This window comes from Balaenoptera borealis (assembly GCF_965194805.1).
Source record: "Balaenoptera borealis genome assembly, chromosome: 12".
Lineage (NCBI taxonomy): Eukaryota > Metazoa > Chordata > Mammalia > Artiodactyla > Balaenopteridae > Balaenoptera > Balaenoptera borealis.
The window spans coordinates 40,679,825-40,707,420 of record NC_138869.1 but is presented as its reverse complement, the minus strand read 5'-3'; the positions used below and the strand labels follow the sequence as shown (position 1 = coordinate 40,707,420).

General features: G+C 51.8%; 1 protein-coding gene across 3 annotated transcripts in view; it reads right to left on the bottom strand.

The window, feature by feature from the left end:
- Positions 1–27,596, bottom strand: part of POC1A (POC1 centriolar protein A) — a 73,343-nt gene that overhangs the window by 18,980 nt on the left and 26,767 nt on the right. For 2 of the 3 annotated variants that reach the window (XM_082348220.1, XM_082348221.1), the window contains 2 exons: positions 25,114–25,212; positions 2,065–2,208 (listed from right to left, as the gene is read on the bottom strand). In XM_082348220.1, coding sequence (XP_082204346.1) covers positions 2,065–2,208; positions 25,114–25,212 — 243 coding nt within the window. Of the gene's footprint in view, positions 1–2,064; positions 2,209–6,359; positions 6,724–25,113; positions 25,213–27,596 lie in introns of those variants that run through there. The other variant, XM_082348222.1, reaches the window with a different exon arrangement.

Genomic DNA, 27,596 nt, shown 5'->3' with positions numbered 1-27,596 from the left:
AATGAGGCTATTTTTAACTACCTTCTCAGACTTAATTTCCAATTTTATCCTATAAAGTTCTAATTCATTCCACCTCCCCTGAACTCTCACTTGACGAGGCTGTGAAGAACATGAGGCAGTCTTGGCAGTTTCTGACGGCTCTGAGGTGGGAGAAGTTTTCTAAGTCTTTGCTCATCTCCCTCTCTCAGCACACGCCTCCTCCTCCAGGGCTAAGAGGCTCTCGGCAATGTCTGTATGATGTGCGCATAGTCCCACCATCCCCTAGTCACCGACGCCTGACATTTCCCCTCAAATGCCCTTCCTTCAGTGGGTCCAGGGTGTGCAGTACCAGCTGAGATGCTGTGACACGCCGTGGACCACGGGACACAATGTGGAGGAGGTTTTCGCACTTAGCCCCAGATCCAGAGGTAGGGAAGGGACGCCACACCGCTTCAGCTCCATCTCCGTCAGAGACTCAAGGGTCCTTGGCCTCCCTCTTGCATTCCCCCTCTGCCGTGAGCCAGCACAGGCGGGGGTGTCTGCACCCAGAGCCCAGGAGGGAAGGGGCCTGAGGACCTTTAAATCCTGCCTCGGCCCAGCTGCCACCACCACCTACATGCCCCATGTCAGCTGTGCTGGGCTTTGCTTGTTGCCTGGATGTGCCCATGGCCCCCCCCAGACCTGCAGGCAGGCTGTTCCCTCTGCGGGACTGCTCTTCCACCCCAGGAGAAGATGCTCCATTGGGCATGCCCGCAGTGCTGGCTGCCCCCTCTCGTCAGGGCGCTTTGCTCTCACTGGAATTGCTGCAATGCAAGTCTGTGTTATGAGCTGCCAGATGCACTTACGCTCCTGGTGGTGATGGGGCCACACTGATCTCCCTGATGAGGGTGGTCAGTGCCACAGCTAACATCTACTGAGCAGCTACCTAGGGCCAGGCACAGGTCAAACACTTCCTGCAGACTCATCTCCTTTAATCCTGACCACAAACATGGCAGGCTCATCACAGATAAACACACCAGGGCTTGGAGAGCCGAAGGGATGTCTCCAAGGTCGCTCAAAGGATAAGGAGCAGCCCAGAGCCTGGGCTCTCGGATGCTTTGACTCACTGCACGCAGTCCCCTGGCACGTCTCTGGAGTGCCCACCCACAGAAGAGTCAAATGAATGGACAGCGTTTCTTTCAAAGCTGTTGTGGCCCAGGCCAGCACTGGGTGGGCACTCCCTGGCAGGATTCAGTGTTGGTGATTTTGGGGTGTAGTGGCTTGGCCAGGGATCGGATGGCTCTGAAAGCCAGGATCCCAGGGCAGGCACTGCTATTTCATTAATTTGGGCTGGAAAATAGGTACATTATAATTATATTTTTTAAAAACCCAGCACCCGGAGGTCGCAGTGCTGAGAGCTCGGTGCGGGAACAGGCATCAGGAAGAGCGGTTGCGGGGGACCTGGGTGGGCCGGGCTCGGGAGCCAGTTGCAGCTCCCAGCCCTGCCAGGAGACGCAGGTACCGCGGGGGAGGGCCGGGGGTGCAGTGCAGGCAGCTGTGTCAATCGTTTCCCCTCCAGGAACTCGTCGGTGTCTGGGGACGGTGGGCTGTTCAGTTGCACGGGGCCTGCTGGGGTCGCCACCTGAGAGCCAGGAGGCGAGGAGCTCGCGGCTCCGAGCGGGCCTCGAACTGGCCTGGCTGGTGCTGGCCTGGCGCAGTTAATGACAGCAGGAACGGGGAGGCCCGGGGAGCTGGGCACCCGATCCACGGCCGCAGCCGGGAGCGATGTCGCCTCGGCTCTTTAATGTGCCGCCTGCATCCTGTCAGTCCTTACCTTCATATTTCTTTCTCCCTCTGTGCGTCCTGAACCCGTTAAAAGTGACCCCTGAGAATATTGGATGGTATTGAGGAATTATCGTTAACCTTGTTGGGTGTGATGACAGTAATGTGGTTAGGTTAAGGAGAGAGAGAAAAAAAAAAAAGATGAAATACTAAAAGTTTTGACAGATAAAAAAAAAAAAAAATCCAGCACCCGCTGGCCAACTTCAAATGGTCCAAATGCCAGGCCAAGAGCAGACGATGGGGTGAATTCACGTCACGGCCTACCTGGGTGAGGACGTCCAGCTGGCCTACAATGTGCTCCAGCGTGCTGGTCAGCGTCTGGGGCATGCTGACGGGCTCCTGGGGCTGGCTCTGCATCGACTCCTGACTCCTGCCCCTGCCTGGTGGGAGGGGGGAATCCACTTCTGGCTAAAGACAATGAAAGGAAAGAGAACCCTTTAGTCTTGAGTCAGTGCTTGAGGAAACACCGAGAGGAAGAGCTCCTTGAAGGATCAAGTGGAAAACCACCAGCAAACTCGAGAAGACGAGTTCCAAATGTTGGTGAGCAACGGCGGTGTGGCGGGACTCCCACATCCGGGCTTGCGCGCTCCCTTCCAGCCCCCTTTTCTGAGCAGAGGCCGTGAGTGAGGAGCGGAATCAAAGCACCTGGCAGTCCGGGCTGCAGGGGCCTGGGAGGGATGTGCAGGTGGGCTCTTGGAGGCCCTCAGAGAGGCCGGGGGCTGCCAGCTCTTCACACGGCATGCCCTCCACTAGGCCTGTCAGAGTGCGGGACCCCTGAAGCCCAGCCTGGCTCTGAAGTCACCCTTCCTCCTGGTTAGCTTAAGGTCAATTCCCCACCCCGGGAATGGGGATGGCCCAGAACCATCGGGAGGTTCCAACCCTGCCCTGGCCAGATCCCCCGGGAAAACAGATTCTACGTGAACGTCCTGGCCTGATGGCTGGAGGGAGTCAGAATCCACAGGACAGGCGCCCCAGGCTGCTTCAGACAAGACTCCAGGAACATGAGGGACTTGGTGTTTCTGCCTAAGATCCTCAGTCCCCAAATGCAGAAGCCATCCTCCTCCACCACCACTGAGGGCAAGTGATTTCCTAAGGGGGCTCATTCCAGTCCAATGCGTGTCCCCCAAAGGTCAGGCACTGCTCTGCACACAAAGGCTTCTCCTGACCCCAGAAGCATCGTGCATGTGTTCAGCAGGGCAGAATGCCGGGAGCCTCCCAAGGACACGGTGGGCAGATGCTCAGGAACCTACACTTCCTCTGTGGACTCGTCCCCTGTGGGAATGACATGCTCAGTGAGGCCGACACTCTCGGCCAGCCCCCAAACCCCAGTAACCCATAAATGCAGCCACGCTTGGGGCTCAGTGTTTTCAACCACAGCCTCACTGATGGACATTCCAAATGTTACTACATCATTCCCTGGCTTTGCCAGTCATCCAGGGCTCTCTACCGGCACTGGGAGAAAATTCAAACCCCTTGATGGGGCACCCTGCTCCAGCCTGCCTCCTTCCGCGGCTCCGCTCCCACCTCAGTGCTCCCGTGCCCAGCTCCCAGGGCCCCTCATCTACCCTTCCTTCCCCCTGCTCCGAGCATCCTGTCCTCCACTCACCTTGCAACCCCCCATGCCCAATCAGAAGCTCCTCTGTGCTCTGCACCTGGGCCTGCCCCATCCCTGCCCTGTTCCTCCAGCCACTGCGTCTCCAGTGCTAGGACACATGAGTGGGGTGAATCAATGCCAGACCACCCACAGGGCCTGCCCCCTGCCCATGTGCCTGCGTCCCTATTCCTGTCTTCTGCCTGCACTCATCGCTCCTCTCCCCTCTAAACCCAGGACATCACTAGGCTCAAAGCCTGTCAACTCCCCATACACCACAGAGCCAGGGTACTCCACCCAGCACTCCTTCACCCCTCAATGCCACAGCCACTGGAGAATACTGGCTATGACTGGGGCTCACCTAGGATGCCTCACACCTGCCACTGGCAGCCGGCTTGCATCTCCTCTGAGTTGGCCCATCTTTTGGATAAATCCAGTGGCCTAGCCCCAGGAAGATGCTCTGCCCTAGACATGTTCACCTGGGCAGGCCTCAGAGTCCTTGAGAAGAATCAGCCCGGAAGAGGATTCCCAACTATCAAAGAAGGGCAGTTTAGCATGTGGACCCTACTTGCATATTTTCCTTTATTAGGAAAGTGTTCTAATCTCATAGATAACAGACTCTCAAGTGCATGTCAATTTGAACTTGGAAAAATGCAGGCCCTGGTGGTTAAAGAGAAATTGAATGTGAGACACAAGCCTGAGGAGGATTCTTGAAAGCAGGAGCAGTGCCATGTCCACATGCCCACCGTCGGCCTGTCTGCTTGCGGCACTGTGGCCATTTTGTAAGACCTCGGCCCACCGGGGCTAGGCTCTTCCAGTCCTCCAGGTATCGATACACTTCAGCTCTCAAAGCCCATTCCAAAAGGAAATGTCCCAGAAGCCCTGACTGGCCTTCACCTCACCGCAGCGGCCCCCAGACCCAGGCAGTGCTGTCGGGAGACACAGCAGAGTGCAGCGGGGAAGAGCAGTGACTCGGACAGGCTGTGGTCGACATCTGAGCTCTACCACTGACCAGCTAGGTGGCCCTGGGCAAGAGGTTTAATTCCTCTGGGCCTCCACTTCCTCATCTTCTATAAAATGGGGGTGACGACTGGGCCTGCCCTCCCAAGGGCTGGGCTGTGAGAGGCGCTTATCTGCAAATCACCCACAGGCCTTTCTTGAGAAGCCAGTGCCTACTGCTTCCAAAGGACCCCCTTCGAGACACGCACGCTCTTCCTCTGGACAGAGTCCCCCTGGCTCCCTCAGGAAAGGCCACCAGAGGGAGGGTGGGAACCTGGCAGCCCTCTGTCCTGACAGCCGGCGTCCTCAAGGAGTGGCCAGATGGGCGCTGCCTGCTGCCTGGGAAGGAGGGGATGGAAATTCTGAGTGTTTCTGCAGAGCGGCCCAGAAATGGACAGTGCCGAGCCGAGTCTCTGGAAGCAGGGGTTGGGTGTGAGCGCCGCTGACTTTACCAACAGGAACCTTCCTTCTGAGCCCAAGCCCAGCCAGCTCCAAAAGAGTACTGAGGACCGCAGCCACATGCCCGAGGCAGGGAGGTGGCCTCTGGAAGAGAGGGCTGCAGGAACCTGAGGCTCAGACAGGAAGTGACTGTCAGAAGGTACCCAGCCCCCAGCCTTGCTCACAAGTCCAGGGTTCTGCCTGCCCTGGGCTATTCCTCCAGCCACAGCATTCGCTCCTGCTCTTACCTTCACCAGGACACAGCCCTTCTCTGCAACCTTGTCCGCTCTTACCAGAAGACATTACAGCACCTGACACACTGCACGTAAAGATGGCTATCGCTGTGGTTTACTTGCCACCTATGTGCCAGCATTTTATACGTCACTTCATTTAATCCCTACAATGACCCCTCACAGCAGGCATTACTAACCTTAATTTTCAGATGGGGAAGCAGGCTCAGGGAGGTTAAATCACTTGCTCTAATATAGGAAATGACGGCTGGGATCTGAACCCAAAGTACAGGCATTTCCTGACAGGAAGCAGCCTCTGACAGGTGACATGGCCTGCGGATTTGCTTCCACACCCCCAGCTCCTCTCTTCCATCCTTGTGGAGGCTCCTGGCTCCTGGCTCTAACACTTTTTGCGTCATTCCTCCACCCCACCTGCCCTGGAATGCCTGCCTGGCACAGAGCTGAACACAGAGCAGGCCCTCCACACACACTCGATGCCTCAAAGAGCCAAGCCCATCATGGTGACACTCCTGTGAAATGACACCTCCCCAAGGCAAAGGGCCAGCAGTCCCGCCCCGCACACCATCGCAGGCACTCACCTGCACTCCAGCACTCTGCAGATATGGCATTTCCCCGGCAGATAAGCAATAAAGCAGAGATAAGAAGATGATGGGCAAGAGCAGGAAGAGACGCACGCACGTGCGAGGGCTGTGAGTAATGACAGTGGTGGGATAACAGGAGCAGTGTTTAAGGGGAGAAATCCTATCAGTGCTTTGTCTGTTCAACATCCAAGGGTACTAGGGGCCCTGCCTGGTGGTCCTCGTTAGTTCTCTCACAAGTAAGATTACAACAACATTAACCCAAACATACATACCTAGAAAGTCACACCAAGTCGACAACTTTCACTTGTACCAAATATAAACATCTTAACATCAAAAGAAAAAAAAAAAAAAAGGTCAAACTCAGAATAGATGAATCTATTTAACTTTGCGGCAATCTCATTTGGGGTCTGTAGGTGTCCCCACCCTGGTGTGGGATCCCAGGCTCTCAGAGTAGGTTAATCTACTTGCCTCAGTTTCTGTTGCTGCCATCCTGTCATACGCCACCATGAGCTCAGCACTGCGCACAGTAGGAATTGTGTAAATATCTGTGGTTTCAGCCACTCAAACACATGGGTAACCAACCCATACATTTTCATTAAAAAACAAAAGAGCAGAGCTTGCAGGTCTTCCTTGTGACAAGAAATCAATCCATCTGGGATAACTTCTTCTTCTTCTTTTTTTTTAAAATTTTACTATTATTTATTTATTTATTTTTGGCTGTGTTGGGACTTCGTTTCTGTGTGACGGCTTTCTCTAGTTGCGGCAAGCGGGGGCCACTCTTCATCGCAGTGCGCGGGCCTCTCATTATCTTGGTCTCTCTTGTTGCGGAGCACAGGCTCCAGACGCGCAGGCTCAGTAGTTGTGGCTCACGGGCCTAGTTGCTCCGCGGCATGTGGGATCTTCCCAGACCAGGGCTCGAACCCGTGTCCCCTGCATTGGCAGGCAGACTCTCAACCACTGCGCCACCAGGGAAGCCCAGGGATAACTTCTTGACTGGTCTCTGGATTGCCTATGGTCTCACCTTTTCATCATCAAGATGCAGGTATGGATAAGAAGCTTCTGCCTAAGGTAGAGAAAGTTGGGGGAAGTGTTAATCCTATCCTAACAAGAAAAAGAGCAACAATCTAAAAGGATCTTAACTTTTCTTAAATCAGAGAGCTGAGATCACAGAGCAAACAACTAGCCTGAAATCTAAGGAAAGGCAGACTCTTCCAAGGAAAACAGGAAGTGAGCATCGGCTCACCTCTGGCAAAGCCTGGGAAGAAGGGACACTGAGTGCCATATAAGTGGGTGAGAAGAACTGAGTTATGCATGTTAACAAGTTGCAGAGGCTGAGAGTGGCCAGGGTGAGAGTGAAGAACCCCTGGGAGCCACAGATACAAGGGGAGTTTGCACCTACTCACAGGGTCTTCTCCACAGACCTCCACTGGGCATTCATGAGAAAGACAGGGTGGGGGGAGAAAACCATCCTTGAGGGTGCAGGCCTGGAGGAGAGGAGTAGACGTGGAAAAGGCACGAAGCCCTGCCAAGATCCTTCTTGCCTACGGAACAAAATCCTTAAGCTACTGGGGGAAGAGCAAAAAGAGATAAAAGCCTCTCTTGCCTTGTGGGAGAGGCAGGAAACCATCCTGAGTGGAGATCATTGAGGTATTCAAAGGCTGAGGGAGGGGCAGGACTACTGAGAATGCCCTACTTCTGAGACCCAGGGACACAGGGCCTAAGACTGAAACTGGCCCAGGACAGCAGAGAATTCCTCCAACAAAGCTAGCAAGCACCAGGTAACAAGCAACAGCAGCCTGCTGCTGGGGGAGGGACAAGACCGTGGACACAGACATCCTCTGAGGGGCAGGACCCCAGGGTAGGCTGAAAGCTGGAGGTGGAGCAGGAACACTGCGAAAAATCCTCCAACACCCAGACCTCACCCTAAGTTCAAGGTATCAACTCCTGATAAGACTATTTATCCCAGTCTCTGCTATCCTGAACATGATGTCTGGCATTCAATAAAAACTTATGAGACACTCAAAAAGGCAAGGAAAAAAAACCCCACTGTCAAGAGACAAAGCAATCAGCAGAATTAGATTCAGATGACTTAGATGTGGGCACTATCAGATGGAGAAAAAATAATTATGATTAATATGTTAAAGATTTTACTGGAAAATGTGGCCAACATGCATGAACAGGTGGGGAATTTCAGCAGAGAGGTAGAAATTGTAAGAAAGAGTCAATGGAAATGCTAGAAATAAGAAACCCAATACCAGATATGAAGAATGACTTTGTTGGGCTACCACTGTGTTGGCCAAAATGTTCGTTTGGGAAGAGGTTTTGGAAAAACCCGAACGAACTTTTTGGCCAGTCCAACAGTAGGCTCAGCTCAACTGAGGAAAAGAAACCAATGACCCTGAAGACAGATCAATTCCTCAAACTGAAACATAATAGGGAAAAAAAAACCCAGAACGGACTACCTGTAAACTGTGGGACAATATCAAATTATCTAATACATGTGTGACTGGAATCCCAGAAGGAGAAGAAAGAGAAAAGAGACATTTCTTATAGTACAAGTTTACTGGTAATGAATTCTCTCAGCTTTGGTTTGTCTGGAAAAAAAAAAAGGGGGGGGGTGCTTATTTCTCCATTTTTAAAAGATTTTTTTTCTGTGTATAGAATTCTGGGTTGACAGTTTTTTCTTTGGATACTTTTAAAATGTTACTTCCATGTCTTCCAGCTTGTGCAGTTCTATGAGAATAGTTCTGTAATTCCTACCTTTGATCCTCTGTATATAACATCTCCTTTCTCTATCTACCTTTAAGAATTTCTCTTAATCTTTGGTTTCAGAAGCTTGAATATAATTTGTGTAGGGTTCTGTTTTGTGTAGGGTTTTTGTTTTTTCTTCAGCCTGCTTGTCATTTCTCTGAGCTTCTTGTATCTGTGGTTTGATGCCTTTCATCATTTTCCAAAAATTCTTGGCCATTATCTTTTCAATAGCACCAAAAAACATGAAATGTGTTATCAGTTTCCTATGGCTGTTCTAAAAAAACATTGTCACACTTGGTGGCTTAAAATAACAGAAATTTATTCTCTCAGAGTTCTGGAGGCTGGAAGTCTGAAATTAAGATATCAAAAGGGCCCCACTCCCTCAGGAGGCACTAAGAATCCTTTCTTGCCTCTTCCAGCTTCTGGTGGCTCCAGAATTCCTTGGCTTATGGCTGCATAACTCCACTCTCTGCTTCCATCTTCACATGGCCTTCTCTTCCCTGTGTGTCTCTTATAAGGACGCCTGTCACTGGATTTAGGGCCAACCTAATAATACAAGATGATCTAATCTCAAGATCCTTAACTTAAGCACGTCGGCAAAGACCCTTTCACCAAGTAAGGTCACATTCACAGGTTCTGGGGGTTAGGATGTAGACATATTTCTTGGCGGGGGGGGGGGCACCATTCAACCCACTACAAAATACTTAGATATAAATCAAACAACATATGTACAAAATCTATATGCTGTAAACTAAAATACACTGATGAGAAAAGACCAATATCAATGAAGAGATATACCATGCTCATGTACTGAGGCTCAAAGTTGTTAAGATGCCAATTCTCCCCAAAATCATCTATAGCAATCAAAAAGCTTATTCCAAAATTTATATGGAAAGGCAAAGGAACTAGAAAAGACAAAACGTTTTTGAAAAAAAGAACAAAACTAGAGGACTCACATTACCTGATTTTATGACTTAGTCTAAAGCTAAAGCAATCAAGACGGTGTGGCATTGGTGAAAGGACAGACACATAGATCAGTGAACAAATAGAGTCCGGAAATATACACACAGATATATGGTCAATTAATTTTTTTAAATGGTTCACCACTTACCAGAGAGAAGATAAGATAGTATTTTCAACAATTGCTGGAACAATTGGAATCCTTATGCAAAAAAATGAGTTTCAGTACATATCTCATACCATATACAAAAAGTAACTCAAAAATGATTCATAGACCTAAATGTAAAACCTAAAACTATAATACTGATATGAATTTTTCTTCTAAAACATAGGAGAAAATCTTTGTGACCTTGGGTTAGGTAGATCTCTTAGATATGACAGCCAAAGTATGATCCGTGAAAGAAGAAGCCAATAAAATGAACTTCATCAAAATTCAAAACTTCTGCTCTTTGAAAGGCACTGTTAAGAAAATGAAAACACAAACCACAGACTGGGAGAAAATATTTGCAAGTTACATATCTGGTAAAGGACTTGTATCCAGAATACCTAAGAACTTTCATAATTCAATAAGACGACTAATTTAAAGAATAGGCAAAAAGATTTGAAGACACTTCACCAAAGAACATATAAATATGAAAAACATGTAAAAAAAAGTTCTACATCCTCAGTCATCAGGAAAATGCAAGTTAAAATCACCACGAGATATCCCTTATACACCTATTACAATGCTTTAGCGTTAAAAAGACTGACCATCCCAAGTGCTGGCGAGGAGGTGGAGAAACTTGAACTCTCATACACTGCTGGGGAGAATGCAAGATGGAACAACCACTTTGGAAGACAGTTTGACAGTAACATAAAAGGTTAAGCATATACCCATTACACGTCTCAGCCATTCCACTCCTAGATATTTACCCAAAAAGAATGGAAGCATATGTCCATAGAAAGATATGTATGTAAAAGTTAACAGCAGCTTTATTTGTAATAGCCCCCAAATTGAAAATAGCCCAAGTGTTCACAAACAGACAAACAAATTGTATATCCATTCGATGGAGTAGTACTCAGCAATAAAAAGAAATGAACTATTGATAAATGTAACAACATGGGTGAATCTCAAAATAATTAAGCTGAAAGAAATCAGACTAAAAAGAACATATAACTATACGATTTCAATTATATCAAATTCTGAAAAATGCAGAAAAAAGACTCATAGTTGCCTGGGGCTGGAGGTGGAGGTACTGGATTGACTACAAAGAAGCACAAGGAAATCTGGGGGGGTGATGGAAATGTTCTATAACATGATCATGGTGGTGATTACATGATTGTTTGTCGAAACTCAGAGAATGGTTCACTTTTTTAAATGGTGAATGTTACTATTTGTGTACTAATAAGTCTGACTTGAAAAAGAAAAAAGATGCAGTTACAACCGAAATGCCCCTAGGATCCCAACAGGCCCATCACATGACACTGCACTTGACACTACCCATCACTGCCACTCTGCACTCAAGGTGAAAATCACTGCCTTGCCACAGGACATTACCAGTGGGCAAAACTCAAGGCTAAAGACCGCAGGTCAGGCCCGCGAGGTCCACCATTGGTCTGGGGATGATGGTTTCCAAATGCAGAAGGTCAGAGTCACATTTCAGTGACTCCCCAGTCGTTAGCAGATGTCCCAAGCAAGGTTTTCCAAGCAGCAGCTGCCCAGTCTATGGAACTTCAGGTCTCAGCTGCTTAGGGGTCCATACACAGCTTGACAGTCATGAGCAAGTGAGGTCTACATACACCTGGCCAGAAGCCAGGAGTGGCTGGAGTTCTACCATAAAGATGTCATGAGCTGACTTGACAGAATGCCCCCCTCTAGTTGGGCGGGGTGGTCAATTATTAACACCTGCTTAAGATGGAAATTTCTCCTTCTCTTTTAGTCTCTAACACCGGACCTTGCCCCCTGCCCAGCCTGCTCCAGAAACTAAAACTCTGTAACAGACAAAAACATCTAGGAACTAACTGGTCCAAGGCTTGGGTCTGGCCAGAGAGGGGAGCCAGAGGTGACCCAGGCCCAAGATCTGGACTGTCTCACCAGTTACCCTCCTAGTATAGACCCTGAGTGCAAAACAAAGAAATGGACAGACACACCACACACCACAGTTGAATCTTTTCAACTTAATCTTTCGTCGAACTGCTCATCACATAGCCTGCTAAGCAAGGGTGCAGATTCACAGACACAGACGTTCCTTGGTTTTCACCTCAGGCCTTTGGCTTTGACAATTTACCTCATGGAAAGTTAACAGGCATCCGGTTCGCCTGCCTCCCTGTCTGCTAAACCTGGCCCTGGCGAGGAGAGCAGGGGACAGAGCAGAGCTCACTTGGGCTCTGCTCAGCTCCAGCTTCTCAAGTGGAAATAGACACAGCTGTTTTCTCAAATCAAAGCTCAAAAGAAACCTGGTACTGTATTCCCCACACATATTTGTGGACTACATCTACTACAGCCTTGTCTGCCCTATAATTTAGGGTTCCGGCCCGGACTCCAACAAGAGAGGAAACTTCTGGTTCTAAACATAGCCTTGAACCCAAGAGGAATTCTAGTTTCTTAAAATCATCTAATTGTTTGGCAATCTTGCCAATGTTCTTCCAAGCCAGCCCAAGTATGTGTGTGGGGTTTGGTTACCGCTGCTGGCTTTTGTCTAGAGTATGAATGTGCGGGGTGCCTCCATGTGTTCCCCACACCAGGCTCCCAAGGAGAGTGAGCCAAGAGGCTCGGGGGGATGGGGCTGGACAGCTTCCTCTGAACTCAGTCAGACTCTCCAAGATGACAGATTCCAATTCAGTGTAAGAGCCACCCTGTGACCCCAGGCTCCCACCAACGGGAAGCAGACAGGGTGTCCTCTGAACTAAGAACTGTGAAGCGGTCAGAGGATGGGTCTAACCTGGAGGATGAGGGATCCACGTGCCTGACCCAGGCCTCCTCACACAGAACCAGTGCTGTCCAGGCACCAAGACCACAGGCAGCTTGGCCCACTTTCTCACCTCACAGTCCTCTCCTGAGAGTCCCTCTGAGGCAGGGGCCACAGCTGCCTCTGTCATCCTATTACACCTGTGTGGGTCACAGGCCTCCCTGGCATGTGGGAGATGTTAAATGCACAAACCACGGAACCCCCGTCTCCTCACTCAGGCCCAAAGCAAGACCGAGGCTCCCACCCCCAGGGCTATGTCAGCCACCCCTGGGCTCAACCCCAGCCATCTCCTGTTGACTCCCCAGCCGTGCTCTCCAATACTTGGTCTCCAAGTATTCCTCCCCACACAGGAGGGCTGATTTATACAGCCAAATGTGTTTCAAAGGTGTGAAAGGACGGCCTTGGTAAGAAGCAGGAAACAGGAAGTCATTCCAATGTCCAGATATGCCCCCAGGAGAAAAAAGTAGGGCAGGGGAGGACTGTCCTACTGAAATGACACGTGAGGGAAGCTGTGGGGAGAAGCGGGGGAGGATGAAACGGGGAGAGGAAGGCTAAGCAGTTGCAAACTGGTGGCAGCCATGAGAAAGCAAGCAGACCATCGTGCAGCGAGAACTTTCCTGTGCCCAGGGGAGGTCCTGGCCCTCCTGGATCTGAGCGTGGAGGAAAACCAACCCAGGCTTTAGGGGTGGAAGCCCTCCAGGTCATCACACCTGGTACAGCCAGAAACACGCTGACAGGCAGCAAGGCAGAGCCCAGGGCTCAGGGACACGGATGAGAAGGAACAGGGCAGGGCAGAGTGGTGGGGTCCTCCACACAGCCCAGGGAAGCCTCAGGAGGAGGCGATGCTGCAGAGCAGCTGCTGCCAGTCTGCCCAGAGTTCCTGGAGAGGGTGCACCTCCGGAGCATTTTGAGAAACGACAACGTCCACAAGCAGACAACGCCGCCCTGCGGTCCCCATGCTGGTGACCAATACCTTTGTAAGAACTCCCTTTGAACACGACCTGTTTCCTGTAGGGCCGGCTCTTGCTCAGTTCAGCTCCACACACGTCACTAAGGGCCCACTCCAGGCTGGGTGCTAAGTAGCTCGGGTTGTTACCTCCTACCTTGAGACAGAAACACCTGCCCTCCCCACCACAAACACCTGAACCGAGACACCCTGGGCGGGAGATCAAGGCTTCTGATAAAGCTTAAGTGTTGACTGTAGTTTTTGTTTTGTTTTTTTAAATTAAACTGCTTTGAACTAACTTTAGACTTAGAGAAAAGTTGCAAAAAATAGTACAGAAAATTTCCATATATCCCTCCCCAAGGCTCCCCCAGTGTTAACATCTTACATAATCATTAGTACAATGGTCACGCCAGGAAATTAACATTGGGACAATTCCATTAACCAAACCAAGGAAGGGCTCCATTTGAGCTTCATCAGTTTACCCATTAATGTCCTTGGATCCTGATGTTCCAGAATCCTATCCAGGACCCCACACTGCATTCAGTTTTTTCTTAGTCTCCTGAGATCTGTCCAGTTCCTCAGTTTTCCCTTGTCTTTCATGACCTTGACATTTTTGAAGAGTACTGGTCAGTTTTATTGTCAAATGTCACTCAGTTTGGATCTGTTTGATGTTTTCTCACAACTGGGGTGAGGTTATGCATTTTTGACAAGAGCACCACAAAAGCTATGTGCATGACACCACAGGGCTCACACGGACAGGTCTTATATACCAGACAGGTCTTATATATCTTATATATCAGTGATGTTGACCTCGATCAATGGTGATGTTGACCTCCCTGCCAGGTTTCTCCAATGCAAAGTTACATCTTTCCCTGTGTAGTCAATCATGGGGCACTGTGGCTTGGCACTGTGGCTCTTTAAAAGGGAACGTGTGGCTGTCATTACAAACTCTGCGTGTCAGCCCGGCTTGTTGATGGCCGCAGCTGCCCCACAGATGAGAGGCATCTAATGAAGATGAGCGGCAGAGCCGACGTCTCTGGAAGCCGCCGAAGCTCTCGGTGACAAAGAGGAACAGTAGCAGTTTATTTATAGATCCACTTGAAGACAGCTCATTGTAACTACTGGAGTTGAATTTTTAAAACCTCGGGAACAAAGGCTGGCTATTTTAAACTCTCCTTGCACTTAGTTCAATGGAGAGTGTTCGAGGCACCAACCATCCCCGGGCACCACTCCCACCACTCGGCAATTCATATTTTGTGCAGCATCTCAGGACACGAGCAGAGCCTGCCAAGACAGATAACCAGGACTGGCTCTGCCTACCCCGCAGAGGCAGCGGGCCTCCGATGAGCCAAAGCCCTCACCCTGGTGCTGCCCAGGGAGGAGCCGAGGGAGGCTGCCTCCCCCCCCACCCCCCCCCAACCCCGGTGTCTCACAGCCTCCCTTTCCTGGAAGATGAAGTTGCACACAGCTGTTGTGAATCAAGGTTACATCACCCCTCTCCCTCCCTCCCCCTGTAGGCTGTGAAGAGGGACAGCGCACCCCAGCGGACGCCTGCCCCAGGACAGCTGGCAGTAGCTGGCCCACCTGCGCTGACACATCTCCAGGCTGGGACAAGGGCGTCCTGGAGCTCAGAGTACACAACTCTCCCTTGTGGACAGTGGGAGGGTGGAGCCCCAAGGCTCTGCCTGGCCCGGCCCAACTGCAGCTCTAAGCTAAGAGCGCTCAACCTCTCCACGTAGCAGGACCATGGTGAGGAGGGGAGACGTGGGCTTTCAAAGGCTCCCACGTCCTTATTTGAACAAAGAGCACAAAACAATATTCTTGACACAATGCAGAAAAATGTGAACATGGACTAGGCATCTGATATTACGGAAATATTAATTTTGTTGGATGTGATAAGAGCACTGCAGTTATTTAACCCAGAAAAGTCTTTATTTAGGGTAACATATCTGGATTAAACAAAAATATTCCAACTCTTCTAAAACAGGGTGGGAGGAGATGAACAAAATAAGATCGGCAAAATGCTAAAGCTAGGTAAAGGATACATGGGGGGGTGGTTCATTATATTATTCTCTCTACCTTTTGTGCTAGCTTGAAAATTTCCACAATACAAAGGGTTTTTTTGTTGGTGGTGGTAAAAAAAAATAAAAAAATAAAAGCTCCAGGCTACTTGAATGAGCTGTGGAGCTGAGGCCAGGCAAGCGGGACCCCAGGAGGAAGGTGAGGCACAGGATCACCCCCACTCTGGTGTTCTGGCACTTTCAAGCACAGGAGGCAAATTAGGCTGAATCCACAAACGTTCAGACCAGCCTTTGGCACTGCCATAGAGAAAGCCCCGATGGCACCAAGAGCATTCAGTGAACCCTGCAGCAATGTCTGGACCTTCAAAGAAACTAATTTTAAGATAATCTCCATGGAAACCATCTATTCTGATTTTTTCCATGGTAACCAATGAGAACATAAACACAAGCATCATCCAACACCCTTACACCACATGGACAACGCTGCCATCCAATCTGGAAAATACAAGCTGAAAAGGGATTTTTTCCATTGAAATTGAAAGAAGGACTAAAACTTCTAGTCCAGACATGTAGATTCTCCCACCCTCCACTGCCCACACCACCCCTTGCCACCTGCCCCCAAACTGACAAACCAGGTCAGAAAGTGGTTTCCTTCACTTAGCCTGGGACCATCAAACACGGCAAAAGGAAAGCGCCAGAGCCTGCCTCTAGCCTCACACACTCAACCCACGATGCCCACAGATAGCAGAGTGTGTCCACTGAACTCTGATTTCCTGAGCATTCTGCTCAGGTGTCCAGACACATGTTGGGCACCCCATGGAGACCAAGGCCCCAGGCCTCCAGGGCAACAAGTTAGGCCTGTGAAAAACTGACTGTGGCCGAGAGGGGCTGCTCCACCAAGCAGAGTGCTCTGGGTAGGTGGAGCAGGAAGATTTCACAAGCTGCTGCCCTTCCTGGGAAGGCTGCATGGAGGAGGTGCCATCTGGAAAGAGACTAAAAGGAGGAGAGCGGCTCTGCTGGGGAACAGGGAGGTGGAGCCAAAGAATCACAGTCAGATTTAAGCAACTGGGTCTATCTCCACTTGTGGCTCATTTCTTCCATTTTCAGGTTTCTAGGTTTGAAAGCAGCATGGAAGGAAGGAAGGGAGGGAGGGAGGGAGGAAGGCAGGCTAGCTCTCAGATGCCACCCTCTCTACTTCACATGCATGGCCTCTGCTGGCTCTCTGTGGAGAGGGGACTTGTCAGCGTGGCCTAACCAGGCTGTGGATGTTTATCATCACTGTCACCAAAATGGTAGCATCACTGCAGTGGCCCCAGGGCTGAAACAAAGGCACTCTGAGGCATGCGGTGTGCCCTGTCCAGGGCTGTGTGTGCCTTGGAGTAAAGCACCACAATGTCAGGACCCCACTGTCCTGTGATTTGGGCTCGATTCCCCATGTGCAACTGTGGAATCTCCACTGACCTTGAACCCACGCTTTGGCTGCCAGGGGGAAAGGAAACCCAAAACAGCTCTGAGTCCCTTGAAAGAGATGAGAGCTCTCACAGGTGTGTGTGAGCGCCCAGGTTCACACACCAGGTGTGTCCCGATGCATGCAGAGCTGGACACAAGGGTGTCCAGGCTTTGTCTGGATTCCACACTGTGACTACCTTAATACATCTTGCCCTGGATTTCTAAGACTACGTCCCCTGTTGGTTTAAGTCATTAATAGGCCTTCCTTCCTAAGAATTGTGCCATTCTCCTCTGGATAGGGACCTTGTGAAAGGGATGGGAATTTTCCAGTGGCGGGAAACTACCATCAGCCTCTCAAAAGGGCAGCTCAGAGAAGGGAGTTCAGTTACTGCCCCATCCCACAGCCCCATCCTCTTGGTGCCACTGCCGTCATCGCTGTTTCAGGGCTTGTTCCTGCTCTTGCTACCTGGAGGCACTTCCCCAAAAGGCTCTACAAAGAAGACCTCTACCTGGGGGTTAAAATGTTGGGCCACAAGCACCCAGGCCGTCCCAAGCTCAGGTGTCAGAGACTCACCCGCCAGCTTCCCTAAAGGCCCAGCAGACTCTGGAGGATGGGAGGTGACCTAGGCACCCCCATCTGCAGGGTAAGAGGTGGACACTGAGGACAATGCAGGAGGCAGGTGGCCTGGAGAACATGGATTCAAGCACTGATGACGGAACTGATGCAGCAGCACTAATGGCCAGGACAGGAGCTGAGAGAGGATGACAGGCCCGGCAGAGGCCCACGGAGGGCTGCCCTGGGTCCCATCCTCTAACTGATGTCCTTGGCTGGTAACAAAACCACACATCTGCCTGCCCAGTTGTAAACAGAGCACAGTGGGTTTAAAGAGTGCCTTTAGGTCTAAAGAGCCTAAAGGGCAACACCGGGATTTCTTTTAACACCACACCGAGATCAGAACCAACCACACCGCTTTTCGTCTTCTGGAAAGAGGAAGACTACAGTGCTCCAAACTGGGCTGAAGGGACACCAATTCTCCAGGTGCCTCTCCCAAGCTGTAGCCCCCATGAGCCATAGAAACTTCCCAAGATGGACAGAGACTCACTCTCTCTTTCCAGCCACCTCCCTGCTCGCGATGCCAGGGTGTCAATCGGCTAGACTCTTTTCCAACCAACCAGCAGCATCAGCACCACCTAGAAATTTGTTAGGAATGTAAATTCCTTACTGAATCAGACACTCTGGGGATGGGGCAAGCTGAATTTTAACAAGCCCTTAGGGTGACTCTGATGCACACTAAAGTTTGAGAACCACTGCAAGAGGCTTGCTGCAATAAATGTCAAATGTTAAAAGGCCTGTCTCCTCACTCCACTGCCAGGAAGCCCAGCAACTCTGCCTGTTTCTGCAAACATTGTTCTCGTGCTTGGCAAAGGCAACCCCTCCCTTCTTGTAAACACAGTAATTATTTAACATGTGCCTGGTAGCAGCCCTGACCCACCTCCCAGTAAGTCAGTTGTAGCCTCTGGAAGGAAAGGAGAGGGCATCCCGCCTGCCTCCCAGTACTGGATACAACAGGTCAGCGGGGAGGGCTCAGCCCCTCACTCTGATCCCTGGGCCCAGGAAGCCCCTCTGCTAGGGGCGTCGAATATCTGGTGCTCCTCGACCATGCACAGCCACGTTACCCATCAGCTACTGTCCAAGGGTGCTCTGTTTCAAGCAGGAAACTTTCTTTAAATATCGCAGTTTGGTGACAAATATTGAATCTTCTATATTTCTAGTCTCCTCTGTCTTCCCATGGAAACTAAGAAACCTATAGCACTTTACACGACTTCCATTCAGGTAAAGGTGGGGAAAATGCAATCTGAGTGTGGAGTGAGGCATCTGTCTGAGCACCTCTATCGCCCAGGGTCAGCAAAGGCTGCGGCGGCTGCCCTGCCCTGCCCGCACCCCTGCAGGATGGTCTTTTGCAGAGTGAGCCGGTAAAATGGAAAATGCCCAGAGAAGTAATGTACTCTGGGGGGAGAAATCAGGATACAGAGAATCCAGATGACCTGTCTGAGGTTACAGGAGAGACGTGCCACATCCAGCCAGGCCCCAGCCTCGGCTTGGAACAGGATACAGGGGCAATACTGCCAGCCAAGCTCTTAAAGTGGCTCCCAGAGCCAGAAGTTTCCAGCATCATCCACCTCCCTAGTAGGGCTGCCCAAGAATCCTCTCCAGGGCAGCCATCCTTGTAAGACTGCTGTCCTCACCGCAGGAAGCACCTGGCCAGCGAGGTCTCTTATTGTTCCCCTGTACTGTGCCCAGCCCCAGGCCATTCCAGGTGACCTGGAGACACCTCACAGAACAGGAACCTCGGGGTCTTAGTGGGGGGAATAACGGGGACCAGCAACGGGGAGTCAAATTTCACCAAGGGTGAGGGGCATGCAGACACCAGAGGCCCCAAGGCGGTGCTGCCAGGACTCAACACAAGCACACACACACAAAAGTGACCAAGAGCTGTTTCTGAGTCACCAGAGTCTGTCCTGTGCTGGGCTTGCATATCTGTCCCAGGGGCTGAGGAGGCTAGGATGCCCACTGAGAAATGGGGAGAATACTTCTTGATCATTTCCAGTCTAGGGTCTCTTAGTTTTGCTAACAAAAGGGCTGAGACCCAAGGGCACAGGCTTGATTGGTACCTGGGCCACTGACCAGCAGGTGACCTTTGGGCTCAGGTTTCTCCTCTGTGCAGCACAGTGGGCAGGAATTATCTCATGGGAGTCATCCACTAAGTCCCAGGAAACATGAAAACAAAGTCCCCACTGTTCCTAAGTCAGCCCCCAAGGCCCAGGCGCTGCCAGGCCCAACAATGGCCAAACCAGGCAAGAAGGTACTGGGAGGGGCCAGGGAGCGTCTGCTTTCCTGTGTTTCTCACCAGGCTCTCGTTCACATGGATGAAGGAAGCTGTGGGAGGCCAGCTATTCAGCCAGAGGGTGCAGCAGAGGGAGAGCCCCCAGCACATTAAGAGGCACATCTCGACCCCCACAGATGCCCCGAGCCTAAGGCAAGGTCAGCCGATGTGTTAGGAGTCTGGGTCCCATGAAACCAACACTTTTCCAAGATGCCTGTGTGCCTGGCATCCTCTGACTGAGGATCTGCTGCCAAGAGCCCCTTGCAACAGCTTGGAGAACTCAGAGCCAGAACTGGCCTCAAGTGGAGAAATGAGAGGCTCCCCTCTAAGACACTTGGGGTTCACAATGCCCCATCTACCAACCCACACTTCTCCTCACTACGAAAAGCAAATGCCAGCCAGAAATGTGTGTTCTCAGTAAAAGACCCAAGTCATCCAAGTTCCCAAGCGAGAAAGCAAATCTATGAGGCAGGTGGAAACGGGTCCCTTCCCCAACCTTGACCCAATGACTCCTCAGTCCAGGTGCCTGCATGAGAACCCAGATCTTGAGCAAACGCCACCTGGGATTCCCAGATCCTCAGCGTGGGGCAAGATCCAGTGCCAAGACTCTCTGGGCCAGGGATCAGGGCCCAAGAATCCCTAAGTCAAGCCCACTCTGTATAGCACCCCAAAATGGAAATGTGGGAGCTGAAGGGGGGCACAGGGGGTGTCTGGGGCTCCCCTTTCAGAACCAGAGAAACTAGGAAGAAGAAACAGGCCATCCTTAGGGAAGGCTGAGGCCTTGGACCAGATATCCTCGGCTAACCTGGCCTCCTCTTCCTGGGGACAGTCCTAGCACTGAGGCTCAGGGGGTCCTGGGCACCATGCCCTGAGGAGTCAGGGGGTGAGGGGGGAAAAGAGGCCTGTTTCCACCCACCTCATGGATTTGCTTTTGTGTCTGCGAGCAGAGAGGACTTGGGCTACTCATCAGGAAGCACAACTGATGCCCGCAAGAGTCCAGAAGCCACAGTGGACCTCACAGGGACAGTCTGCTGAGCGGAGTCAACCTCAAATGTGACCCGGTCAGAAGGGCCCCCACCCCCGCCTGCTGTCCCTCACCGCAGCAGGTTTGGAGCACATTAAGTCCCCTGCCCGGGCAGGGGACTCGCCTAGCTCTGTTGGACAGAGGAAGGAAAAGGAACATTTTAAAAATAGCTAAAGCTTGGTGAGCACTTGCCACATGCCGGGCACGGTTCCAAGTGCCTGCTTGGCATGTACCACCTCGTGAAATCTCCCGAAGGAGGACCTGGCATCTCCTCATTTGAGGTGAGTGGAGAAAAGCCCTCGGCCCTAGACCTCAAGGTTCTCTGAACTGGAGGGCAGCCAGCCCAGAGAACTCAGGAAGTGGTTTTTTAGTTTTACTGAATTACCTAGAATTCGGCCTTCTTCCACTCCTGCCCCACCCAGCACAACCTTCCTTCTCAATTGCATAACAGGCTCTCAGATGTTTGAAGAGAGGGCAAGAATAAGATTATATCAGAATAGATGCATCTTTGCTATTAAAGATGGTTTTACGATGCTTCTGTGGTTGAGGCAGAAGTCAGCTATAACGGCTGGGACTTGCGGGGCACACGCCAAATCCAAGGTCAGCCAAGACACAGTGGTCCATAGCCTCAGGGACAGACCAAAAAGCAGAGACAGCAGGAGGGAGTGAAAACGGTGAGGATGAGCGCAGAGAGGGCGAGAGGACGAGGGCTGTAGCAGGAACAGAGCTAAACAGGAGCCCCTTGAAAACGCCAGCACAAGCCCCTGACACAGACAGCTCGTGGGGCCCCACACAAGCCCCTCTGGGAGGCGGCTCATCTGCTTGAAACCTTGCAACCTTCCTCCAGCCATGCAGCGTGTCGTGCGGCAGACCACGGAGTTTCCAGCCCACCCTCAGCCCAGTGCATGGGCTGGAGTCCTTCCTCTGCAGGCTTCCAAGCAGAGAAAGCTCCCCAGCCACAGCCCTGAAATCCCTCCTCATGGCAACTCAGCCAAGAATAGAGGGAAAATGGAACCCATTATTCTCATTCTGAAGGGCTGGGAAATGGCTTTTGCTTTTCAACATGAAATGTGTCTAAAAATAAGCTGTGAATTTCAACCAGAGGTTGAAAATAGCTCCGGCAGTGAACAGAGCTCTGTTCAGAGTGGGCTCAAGGATGGCCTTCATTCCAAGAGCGGGAGTTGAATGCCACAGTCAGGGCAGGGGTCCAGGGCAGGGGCTGTCACAGGCTCACAGGGCTGCCCTTGCCATGGTCTGCCCCTCTGGCTTTAAACTGCCACTCTAATAGGCACGTGGTCCAGAATTCAAGATCCAGCACCTGGTCCAATGCGCTTCCTAAAATCCCCAAACGCACAGGAGTGACTCGTGCGGCGTTAGAATCTGAGACCCAGTGTGTAGACAGAGCTGAAGGGGGAGGGGCCTTCAGGTCTGAGAGCTCCTTGGGCACGGTGGTGGTGCTCGTGGGCTCTCCGAGAAGCCAAGCCACCAAATCGCTCACCAGGTACTACCGCAGAGCCCGGGAAGCCTGCAGGCAGGAAGGGTAAGAACACACTCCAAGTGTAGTGAAGAAAACCAAGTTGCTCAAGGTCTTTTTTTGTTGTTTACCATCACCCATGGAAGATTCCACAGTTCGATAAGCCAAACGACATTTCTACAAAGTGGGCTTGTGTTAGAAAGTCAGGCTGAGAGACCTGGGCCACAGCTGCTGGTGGGGAGCCCAGATCTGGCCCATCAAGCAGGAGCACAGGCTCCAGAGTCCTCAGTGCCCCCACTAAGCTCCTTCCACCCTGACAGCCATGCCCGCATTCCCACCCTCCTCCTGCTGCTGCAGCAGCCCCCTTTCTGGGCTCACTCCGAGGCAGGAGTTACTGCAGTGATTCTCAACTGGGAGCAGTGCTGCGCCCCAGGAGACATTTGGCAATGTCTGAAGACATTTGTGACTGTCACAACTGGGGGCGGGGGATGCTACCGGCAGCTAGTGCGATGCTCCTAAACATCATACAATGAACAGGATTTCTTTGGGCCAAGATTCATCTGGCCCAAAGAATCGACGTGCCGAGGCTGAGAACCCCCAGGTTGCTGGAAGGATGGTAATGTGGACAGAGCTAGACGGGTGGGGGCTCCCTGAGGAGCTGAGACACCCCGGCCGGCCACAGAATCGGTCATCAGTACTATCTCGGCGCCAGGGAAGCCCTGGGGCAGGACGGGCAAGACCATACTGTCAGCTTGTGTTCCCAACTCAGGGGAAGACCTAGTCACTGAGCCGTGCTATACTGACTAGCTTGCCTCAGTTTGGGAAGACGAAAAAATTCTGTGTATGATGGTGATGATTGTTGCCCAACAGTGTGAATGTACTTAATGCCACTCAACTGTATGCTTAAAAATAGGCAAAATGGTGAATTTTATGTTATGTATATAAAACAAAACAAAACAAAACAGCCTCCCCAGCTCTCCTCTTGACCTGGGAGTCCTGAGATCAGAGCAGCCCCTGAAAGGGTACACCGGTGGTATGCGTCTGGAGGAGGACCTATAGGTCAGTTCAGAGTCTCAAAGGGGCCTGAGACAAATGAGGAAAAAGCCCCAAATGAAGAATGATTTTAGGATTAGCAAGTCAAGTCACTTCATAGGTTAGCAGAGGTCACCTACATCACACATGGGGTCCTCAGAGCCTGTCTGTGTATTCGGGCCCCATCGTGGAAATGGAGGCTTGCAAAGAGTGGGTGCTTTACCTGGGACCACACAGCCAGAGACCACACCCCTTCCCCAATTTGAGCCCCACGTGGTGATGCCCACTGGGCAGAGGGCCTGAGGGGAATACGGGAGCAAATGGTTTTCCTGAGCCCGGCTGATGGTTCGAGCACCCAGGCCCTACCCTGCCCTGTCCTGCTGGCTTTCCCCACCCCACATCCTTCGTCCTAGATGATCAGGTCCCACAGCTATGGGAAGCAAGGGTGCCCCACACCCCGTCTCTGAGCTAGGGCTGAAGGGACAAGAGGCAGCTTGTCCAAGTTACTTTCTCAATAGCTACAAGAAAAGGAGCATGGGATTCTCCCCTTGCTGGTGATTACTAACCATTTCCAAGAGACAGGTGGCAGGGCCCTCCCCCAGGGTGGGAAAGAGCTTCCAGGCAGCCCTCTGCCACCTGCAGTTTCTAGCTTACTCAGCCCTGCTCAGAGGGACCAGCATGGTGGGTCCCCAGGTCCAGGCACCAGGGCAGGCAACTAAGCCCCAGGTGTCTCCTCTGTGAATGAGAGCAGTAACTTTACCCACCCATCCCGATGAGGTAAGGAATATACAGGGCAGTACACATAAAGGCCTCGGCAGGGCCTGGCTCGCCGTAAATACCCAAGAGACGGGAAGCTGTCGGGGAGTGGGCATGGACCCCAGAGGATCCCAACTCCACAGTTTGGAAGATGCCTTTCTAGGTGGAAGATGAAATGGCAGCAAGCACACCACCGTGCAACCCAGCCACCCCCTCCCCGCCCCCCAACAAACCCAAAAGCTGAGAACAAAACCTCTGGGCCAAGGGCAACCCTTGGAAGAAAAGCTTTAAATCCCAACCTGGCCTGTTCCTAGAGGGAGCCCCAACACACAGGATGGGGCGTGGGCGGGGCGGGGCAGGGCCCTCTGCTGGAGCCAAAGAAAGCCCCGGGATGGACTCAGAGGCTTCCTGGTTCTATTCTGGGCCAACCTTGACTTGCTGGGGACCTTGGGCAAGCCGCTTCCTGTTGTTCAGGCCAGTTTCCGCGTGTGGGAGAGGCCACACTGCCTCTAAGATCCAGGAGGGAGAGATTTAAGCAGCCTGCGGCCACTGGAGCTTACAACCCTCACAGATCCACCTCCTTGGCTTCACCGTTTATTTTAGCCAAAGCTGAATGTGACCTTATTCAGTGAGACGGTATCAGTTATCTTCTTTTCCCCAAATATTTGTCCAAAAATATTAACTATTTTAATTCAGGAACACTGAACGCCCTTTTACCAACAAAGATACTAAAAATGGTTTGTGGCTGAGGAACTTCCTTTCCATGGTTAAAAAAAAAAAAAAAAAGGAAGTAAGAACAACAGGGCTGGGGCCCTTCCCATTTGTCCCAGCTGTGGCTTCAGGCCCCGCACCCTCTAGGAACCCGACATCGAGCCCAAGGCTCAGCAAAGGATGGGTCCTTCCTTTCCTCAGGCCTCAAACAACCAACGGCCTACAGCATGGAAACAGTCCCCCACCAGATGGTACGGGGCCTAGGCACCCAGCAGTGTGCGCTAACGGCCTCTTCATGTCTTATGTGTTCATTCTAGATTTGAAACAAAGCACCACAAGCACTTAAGTTTTTGGTAAATGATGAGATCTTACCAGGGTCTCTTCCCTGTGACCAGCCTAAGCCTGCAGCACCCCTACCATCCCCGAGCCCAGTGTTGTTCACCATGACCCAGCCCACCAGTCACAGGGCTCAGGATATGCCTGTCAAGCCACTTACCAGAGTTCTGGAGGAGCTGGCCAGCGAGGCTGCGGGCCTCTGCACTCTTAGGACTTCTCCATAATTGACAACATCAAAGTTACTCTTCCAAACCATCACCTGCCGAGACCAATAAGCACACAGAATCAGGGGGAGAAAAACCCCTTACCAGTCCTTCTCCATGGAGAAAATGGGCCCAGAGGCCACCCCCAAAGTTCTGGGCCAGTGGTGGGATTGTGGTCCCCACCTGGCACCCCACTCCCTCTGGGACCTGCACCATCTCTGAACAGGCCCCAAGAGGATCGGGTGCTCCACCAGGACGGAGAGTCACTATCACCACTGGGCCTCTGCACTGGCTGCTCCCTGGGCCTGGGATGTCCCAGGCCCAAGCTCTGTGTAGCTGGCACCTCAGGCTGAAGTGTCTGCTCTAATACCACCTTCTCAGAGAGGCCTTCCCTGGCCCTCCTGCTAGTTTTTATCATAGCCCTCTATTTGTTTCCTTCAAGGCATCAGAGTCGGTAGTTAGTTAATCTTTGTCCCTTTTCCTTGTCTACCATCTGTTTCCCCACTAAAATACAAGTTCCTTAGGGTGGCGGCCTGGCCGGCTTCACTGTGAGAAGTGGTTCAGATACAGACTCCAGGCCAGACAACTAGGGTTAAGATCCTGGCTCCATCCCTTACTGTGTGGCTCTAGGCAAGGGACTCACCCTCTCTGTGCCTCAGTTTCCTCATCTGTGAAAAGGGGATGGTCATAGTTCCCACCTCACAGGGCTGCAATGAAGCTCACAGGAGACAGTCTGGCACAGACACTGGCCCCCAGGGAGAAGTCGGTAACACGTCCATTATTCTACATCTCACTGGGAGGATCTTCATGCCCTGAGGCTCCCAAAAGCTGGGCAAGAGCGCTCCCTGCTGGAGGGTGCGGGCCACCCGTGGCTGCACTCCTCTAGGGCCACTTCCAGGATGGCAGGAATTGTGAATCGTGGCCAGGAGTCAACTGAGGCCACAGAAAAACCAACGAATCCACATAGGATGGAAATTCAACGTGCCCTGGATGCATGCCCCATCGGGACGCAGCCACGAGCCTGGTTCTTTGGGAGGCTGCTCGCCACTCCCAGAGCAGCACCACTGTTCATTGCTCCCCAGCTGATGAGCATCTAGGGTCTCTCATTTGTCCCCTTTACAAAAAGAACATCGGCACACACCCCCTTGTTTATAGGGTCCTGTGTACTGCACAAGTCTAACTGCTGAATGGTCTTGAGCCGGGGAATGGCTATCAGGAATGTGAAGAGAATGTCAAATGTCATTCCCAAAAGGCTCTCAGAGCAGACAATCAGAAGGCAGCCAGGGAGCTGACAGCAGCGGCTGCCCCAGGAGGGGCCAGGGTCAGGGAAGCCCTACTTCCTACCAGGTTGCCTCTTGTGCTATGTGAATTTCTTTTGCCAGGACTTTATTTATGGTGTGAATTTACTGTACTAGTTTCCCTAGTCTTCTGAGCAATGAGCCAGGCCTTCATGCCCAGGCAAGGCTCAGGGGTTCCCTCTGCCCTCCTCCTGCCTTGTGTGGTCAGCACAGGAACCGGTGCTGGTAATGGGAAGATGCCTGCCAACTCTTAGCCATGCTGTGCCTCCAACCGTCCTCTGCTTTACTGGCAGAGACTCAACCAGAATCGGTCCATCAGGCCGGGGCTGGCGCTCACTGGGAGGCCAGCAGCACTTTCCTGGGCAGAGCTGTCAGAGCTGTGAGGCCCGGGAGCAGTGGGATGAACATTCTAGGTGACACACCAGGTCACCAGTGGCTCGGAACAGCCACCCCTTCCTCCCTGCCTCAGGGAAGTGTGGTTTTCTGGACAAGCAGCACTGCGCCAGAACCCGGAGAAAGATTTCCAGCGGGTGACTCTTCAACGGCCCTGGAGCCTCCCAGGTGCCAGACTCTGGGCCAGACCCCAGGGACAGGGTGCCCCGCAGGAGGCAGGTAATCAGGGCTGAGCAGTCTGGGCAGGAGGCACCAGGGTGGCTGACAGGGTGACAAGGCAGGACAGGACCTCCTCACACATGTCCTCGCTCCGCAGCCTGGAGTTGGAAAATGCTGCCCCCTCAGACAGCACAGGAGCAAAGGACGGCAGACGACAGAGTGCAGGCTCTAGCGCAGGCTCCAGCTCTGCTGCAGCCGAGACTCGGTTTCCTCACCCACAGACCAGCTGAAGAGAAGGCTTGCCCCACGCGGCTGCCCTGAGGACTGAATGAGGGGTGACGCTCTTGCCATGTTGCCCTCATTACCAGGCCCGCAGTAAGCATCCAAGAGTTATCTAATTATTCACCTATAATCAGGAGAAAGAAGTTCCTAAAAAACCGTTTTAACTTTCTCATGGCAACAGTAACCCAGACTTCCTACCCAAGCTGGTTTGAGCTGTAAGGGTTTTGAGATGCTGCCACGGGTCGGCACCTGTAGCACTCCTGCTCTGGGGAGGCCAGGGCCCAGCTCTGGGGGCCCCACCCCAAGAT